General features: G+C 42.0%; 1 protein-coding gene across 2 annotated transcripts; it reads right to left on the bottom strand.

Annotated features, from left to right (window-relative positions):
- Nucleotides 1-348: 348 nt before the first annotated feature.
- On the bottom strand, nucleotides 349-5,772 carry LOC117307084. 2 transcript variants are annotated; one of them, XM_033791743.1, is made up of 4 exons: nucleotides 5,674-5,772; nucleotides 5,016-5,129; nucleotides 1,366-1,527; nucleotides 349-627 (listed from the first exon to the last, which is right to left on the bottom strand). In XM_033791743.1, exons 2-4 carry the CDS (start codon nucleotides 5,035-5,037, stop codon nucleotides 395-397), a joined length of 417 nt encoding a protein of 138 aa, XP_033647634.1. In that variant the 5' UTR covers nucleotides 5,038-5,129; nucleotides 5,674-5,772; the 3' UTR covers nucleotides 349-394. The 2 variants fall into 2 exon arrangements, with proteins under 2 accessions (XP_033647634.1, XP_033647642.1); XM_033791751.1 differs by having other exon boundaries at nucleotides 349-623.
- Between the last annotated feature and the right edge of the window lie 619 nt (nucleotides 5,773-6,391).

Genomic DNA, 6,391 nt, shown 5'->3' with positions numbered 1-6,391 from the left:
CAGTAGACTTGGCCCGAGATTGGCAAAAATCATTCCCAAACAACATACAAATATCTTAGGATGAAATGTAAGGCTAACGAAAATGACTGGTTTGAATTTATATTATTAAAGGCAATGGACACTATTGGTAATTAGTCGAAATAATTATTAGCATAAAACATCACTTGGTAACAAGTATAGGGGAGCTGTTTGTAGTGTAGAACAAAGTGTCGAAAATGAAGTAATTTTCCACGAATTTGATTTCAAACCTCAGAATTAAAGTTTGGTGGTCTCGAAATCAAGTATCTGAAAGCATACAGCTTTGTGTGACAAGGGTGTTTTTTGTTTTTTTTTCCATTTTTATCTCGCAATTTTGACAACCAATTGTGTTCAAATTTTCACAAGTTTATTATTTTTATGCATATGTAAGATACACCAAATAAGACGACGAGTGTCTAGTGTCTTTAAATAACAGCAAGAACATGCATTCCGCACAATTCTTACAGAGCTTCGATCTGGACAGGTAAATGATAAAAGCAATCTTGTTATGAACTCGCCTTTGATTGGAGAGTGAAGCTCCTTCATCATTGGCTGGTCTCAGAGATCTACTTGTTGATGGGAAAATGTCTTTGAAGATGTTAAGCCTGACTGCAACAAAATGAAAAGTTTGCAAAATATAGTGTTTTTAAGAACATCCCCATTACCAAACAGTAAAGTACACAAAACTTGCCATCATCTCTGGATTTGTAAACAAACTTTTAATAAAAAATAAGTGAAAAAAAAAAAAAACGTCTCAAAATTATCAGCAACAAGTTGTTCCAGGAGCTCATACAGGACCGTTTATATTGCTGCGATCCAAATATGCAACAGTAAAACTGGGAAATGTCAATAGCCTCAAACAATTCTCTGGAGGATTGTTACTGGTATGAACTTTAATCATCAGTGAGCTCCCCCTCCCACTCTCTCCCACTCTCTCTCTCTCAGAATGAAACTATGAAACGTTATGAATTTGTCTTGATATTTGTGTTTGACAAAAAGATTTGGCAGGTAATTTTCAAAAACCTATTGATAAAACCCGACAGAAAACACAACCCAGCCTGTCAAGTCTGAAATGACTGTAAAGCCTGGTTCATACTTCGTCACAAAATCGCAACAAACAATTCAGAAGAGTTGATCTGCAACTAAGCTGTGATGGCAAAAGTTCTGTTCAAGCAAGAGCAATATTATGCATTATTATAGAGCTCCATTTGGGACCAGGGGTAAAACAACAGTCAAAGTAAACCAGGAGAGTGCAGCTCCTCTTTCTTAGGCTGGTCTTGCACAACTGAGAAATGAAGGCAATCAGCTGATCTGCATAAAAGGATGACAATAAATAGTTTGACTCACTTGACTCATCAGGAGATGTGGTCATCATGACATGGCTTTGCTGTCTAATCAGGAAGACATCTCGAGTGCAACTGGCTGGCTGACTGCTGCCACCGGAGTACGACGTGACATCAGGGTAGATACGCTTTCTGTCTCCACTCCATCCACATGGCCCACGTTCAGCTGCAACGTGGATCAGATGAACATATAACAAAGTAAATAAATAGTCAGGTTTTTAGTTAAGGTATATGGACACAGTCCAGCAAAATAATCATACAGCCCCCCCCCCCCCTCTTAGTATTTTAACCATACAGGGAAATGGTAAGCAAGTTTTTTTATTAAAGCTCCTTGACATAAAATAAACAAACTTTTATTTTCCTCAGGAAGAAAATAATTTCAAGCCAAGCCAAGGTATCCTTCTTTTCAGCAATGTATGATTCAGACCCGAGTCACATTTGATTGCAATCAAAATAAGCAACAGTAACTTTGAGCAACGTAAAATAGCAATAACAGTGAGCTCTCAGAATGAAACTGATCTAGTAAGTGACAAATCAATTATTTATCTTTACCACCCGGGCTTTTGCCTCTAAACTGATTGTCAAACAACAAACAAACATGAGAAGAATAAAAATACTTTGCCTCATTCCAGTCCTTGAAGATTGTCCACTTATCACCTGCCAAAATCATACAAAATTGCCATAATAAAGAAAGAAATAAATAATAAATAAATAATAAAAGGAAAGATTTCTGTGTTCATTCGGGGACTCAGGAATGGTACCAGGGCAAGTTCAAGAACATTCAAAGTTTTAGCGCCAAATAAAAAATAGAAATTAAAGTAATTTTGGTGAGTTTAAGACAAGCAGCAGGTTTTGTATTTCTCATAAGCCTGAAGTACTGCTTCAGAAGCAGGTTTAACTAGGCAGCAGCATGGGATTTGTACACTAAGAGTGGCTGAGCCTGTTTGGTATAGTTTCCCCAGTGTGGTTTGACTAGGCAGCAGCACGCTAAGGATTTGTACACTAAGAGTGGCTGATTCCGTTTGGTATAGTTTCCCCAGTGTGGTTTGACTAGGCAGCAGCACGCTAAGGATTTGTACACTATAAGAGTGGCTGGGCCAGTTTGGTATAGTTTCCCCAGTACGGATTGACTAGGCAGCAGCACGCTAAGGATTTGTACACTAAGAGTGGCTGAGCCAGTTTGGTATAGTTTCCCCAGTGTGGTTTGACTAGGCAGCAGCACGCTAAGGATTTGTACACTAAGAGTGGCTGATTCCGTTTGGTATAGTTTCCCCAGTTTGGTTTGACTAGGCAGCAGCACGCTAAGGATTTGTACACTAAGAGTGGCTGAGCTCGTTTGGTATAGTTTCCCCAGTGTGGTTTGACTAGGCAGCAGCACGCTAAGGATTTGTACACTAAGAGTGGCTGAGCCAGTTTGGTATAGTTTCCCCAGTGTGGTTTGACTAGGCAGCAGCACGCTAAGGATTTGTACACTAAGAGTGGCTGAGCCAGTTTGGTACAGTTTCCCCAGTGTGGTTTGACTAGGCAGCAGCACGCTAAGGATTTGTACACTAAGAGTGGCTGATTCCGTTTGGTATAGTTTCCCCAGTACGGATTGACTAGGCAGCAGCACACAGAAGGATTTGTACACTAAGAGTGGCTGAGCCAGTTTGGTATAGTTTCCCCAGTACGGATTGACTAGGCAGCAGCACGCTAAGGATTTGTACACTAAGAGTGGCTGAGCTCGTTTGGTATAGTTTCCCCAGTGTGGTTTGACTAGGCAGCAGCACGCTAAGGATTTGTACACTAAGAGTGGCTGAGCCAGTTTGGTATAGTTTCCCCAGTGTGGTTTGACTAGGCAGCAGCACGCTAAGGATTTGTACACTAAGAGTGGCTGAGCTCGTTTGGTATAGTTTCCCCAGTTTGGTTTGACTAGGCAGCAGCATGCTAAGGATTTGTACACTAGAGTGGCTGAGCCAGTTTGGTATAGTTTCCCCAGTACGGATTGACTAGGCAGCAGCACGCTAAGGATTTGTACACTAAGAGTGGCTGAGCCAGTTTGGTATAGTTTCCCCAGTGTGGTTTGACTAGGCAGCAGCACGCTAAGGATTTGTACACTAAGAGTGGCTGAGCCAGTTTGGTATAGTTTCCCCAGTGTGGTTTGACTAGGCAGCAGCATGCTAAGGATTTGTACACTAAGAGTGGCTGAGCCAGTTTGGTATAGTTTCCCCAGTTTGGTTTGACTAGGCAGCAGCACACAGAAGGATTTGTACACTAAGAGTGGCTGAGCCAGTTTGGTATAGTTTCCCCAGTACGGATTGACTAGGCAGCAGCACGCTAAGGATTTGTACACTAAGAGTGGCTGAGCCAGTTTGGTATAGTTTCCCCAGTTTGGTTTGACTAGGCAGCAGCACGCTAAAGATTTGTACACTAAGAGTGGCTGAGCCAGTTTGGTATAGTTTCCCCAGTACGGATTGACTAGGCAGCAGCACGCTAAGGATTTGTACACTAAGAGTGGCTGAGCCAGTTTGGTATAGTTTCCCCAGTGTGGTTTGACTAGGCAGCAGCACGCTAAGGATTTGTACACTAAGAGTGGCTGAGCCCGTTTGGTATAGTTTCCCCAGTACGGATTGACTAGGCAGCAGCACGCTAAGGATTTGTACACTAAGAGTGGCTGAGCCAGTTTGGTATAGTTTCCCCAGTTTGGTTTGACTAGGCAGCAGCACGCTAAGGATTTGTACACTAAGAGTGGCTGAGCTCGTTTGGTATAGTTTCCCCAGTGTGGTTTGACTAGGCAGCAGCACGCTAAGGATTTGTACACTAAGAGTGGCTGAGCTCGTTTGGTATAGTTTCCCCAGTGTGGTTTGACTAGGCAGCAGCACGCTAAGGATTTGTACACTAAGAGTGGCTGAGCCCGTTTGGTATAGTTTCCCCAGTACAGATTGACTAGGCAGCAGCACGCTAAGGATTTGTACACTAAGAGTGGCTGAGCTCGTTTGGTATAGTTTCCCCAGTGTGGTTTGACTAGGCAGCAGCACGCTAAGGATTTGTACACTAAGAGTGGCTGAGCCAGTTTGGTACAGTTTCCCCAGTGTGGTTTGACTAGGCAGCAGCACGCTAAGGATTTGTACACTAAGAGTGGCTGAGCTCGTTTGGTATAGTTTCCCCAGCGTGGTTTGACTAGGCAGCAGCATGCTAAGGATTTGTACACTAAGAGTGGCTGAGCTCGTTTGGTATAGTTTCCCCAGTGTGGTTTGACTAGGCAGCAGCATGCTAAGGATTTGTACACTAAGAGTGGCTGAGCCAGTTTGGTATAGTTTCCCCAGTACGGATTGACTAGGCAGCAGCACGCTAAGGATTTGTACACTAAGAGTGGCTGAGCTCGTTTGGTATAGTTTCCCCAGTGTGGTTTGACTAGGCAGCAGCATGCTAAGGATTTGTACACTAAGAGTGGCTGAGCCAGTTTGGTATAGTTTCCCCAGTACGGATTGACTAGGCAGCAGCATGCTAAGGATTTGTACACTAAGAGTGGCTGAGCCAGTTTGGTATAGTTTCCCCAGTGTGGTTTGACTAGGCAGCAGCACACTGAAGGATTTGTACACTAAGAGTGGCTGAGTCGAGAAATCATTGTTCCAATTAACTACAGGTTTGCAATTTGTATTAGATTTAACTCACCATGACCATAGCTCATCAGCATCTTCTCCCTGTCTCAGACCTTATCATCGAAGTGTCTGTCTTCAATAAGTTGAAACGTCTTGACCGTAGGGCTGACTCCTTGCAAGATTACCCCTCCAGAGTGAAATGATAAGAAAAGTTATGAGGCATTTATCATGGGAAGGCATACAATTGGTTAGAAGCCTACATCAGCTTTAGATAGTACAAAGCATTTTGAGAAACATTTCGTTTGAAGTAAAGTTGTTGTGAGAAAAGTGTGTTTAAGTTTATTATTTTGGATCTGAGGAGTTTATTTGAACATGAGAAGTGAATCCGAGAAGCTCTTAAGCATTACTGCAGCAATGATTCTCAGACTGTGTATTCCTATAAGGGAATATTTTTCCTTGATTGAAATGTTCAATTTTTGGCGAAATATCTGTAAAAAAAATTTGTTTGAACATGGAATTTTCACATGTAAGTTTTATTGAGTACATATCTAAATTTACTATAGGGTTAAACGATCAAACAGTTAAAAAAAACAAAGAAAAAACTTTGCCTTTAAGGACAATTTTGAGGCATCATTAAGGCAGCTCCAGTCAAAGATAATAACAGCAACAATCTCATGCCTATTAACCAATTACTTCACTCACACACAATCCTATTCAGGAGATCGTCTTACCTCATAAGACTTTTCCTTCAAGTTATGTCTCAGCCAAACAAAAGTTTCAAGTGGAAGAAAGCCATCATCATTGTCTGGAGAAGTCTAGATCCATGTTCAATGCATCTGGCGATTATTTCCATCCTAGTAGGAGGACATCTCAACTGTATGGATGGTTCGTCTACTTCACCTTGCCAGAATAAGACGTGGTTAATATCCTGGGCAGCCATCTGAAAGAAAAAGACTATAGAGTAGGAGTTGATAAAGGTACACTGACCTGTTTGATAGATACCACACTTGCATCTGACTGAAGGCATGCCGATCTTCTAGGGAATGATTTCTCCCCAAGCAAAGAACAGTTTTCTTTTGGTTAATGAAAAATGCATTAATTCAAACCTTGATAACACTCCCCTGCCATGGGATGGTAGGATCAGGGGAGGGGTAGGTACATATTTCCCTCAAGAGGGCAACTCCGGCATTTACTACACTGAGTGATGACAACCTGCAACGCAACTGACAAGAATATATCTTTATCAGGTGATTACTGAAAAGATTATCTCCGTCAGCTGAAAATGATAAGGACAATTGAGGCATCGATCATTTCTGGAGTTGCACTTGGCCAATCTTCTCTAGGGTATGGCCATGACACAGGAAGTGTTCTCTGCCTTGCTGGAGCATTTACCCTTCAGTTGGGTATGAACTGCAAAAGGAAATATTTCCCAATCAGCAAACAACGATC

The sequence above is a fragment of the Asterias rubens genome, chromosome 1, assembly GCF_902459465.1.
Source record: "Asterias rubens chromosome 1, eAstRub1.3, whole genome shotgun sequence".
Lineage (NCBI taxonomy): Eukaryota > Metazoa > Echinodermata > Asteroidea > Forcipulatida > Asteriidae > Asterias > Asterias rubens.
The sequence above is the reverse complement of the archived record's forward strand: the minus strand, read 5'-3'. Positions and strand labels throughout refer to the sequence as shown.

Excerpts from the sequence above, each read along its gene's own strand:
- LOC117307084 (XM_033791743.1), bottom strand. The coding sequence starts at position 5,037 with ATGCTGATGAGCTATGGTCATG. Across the intron at positions 1,528-5,015 it reads GCTGATGAGCTATGGTCATG|CTGAACGTGGGCCATGTGGA; the intron begins GTGAGTTAAATC and ends TCCACGTTGCAG. Across the intron at positions 628-1,365 it reads CACATCTCCTGATGAGTCAA|TCAGGCTTAACATCTTCAAA; the intron begins GTGAGTCAAACT and ends ATTTTGTTGCAG.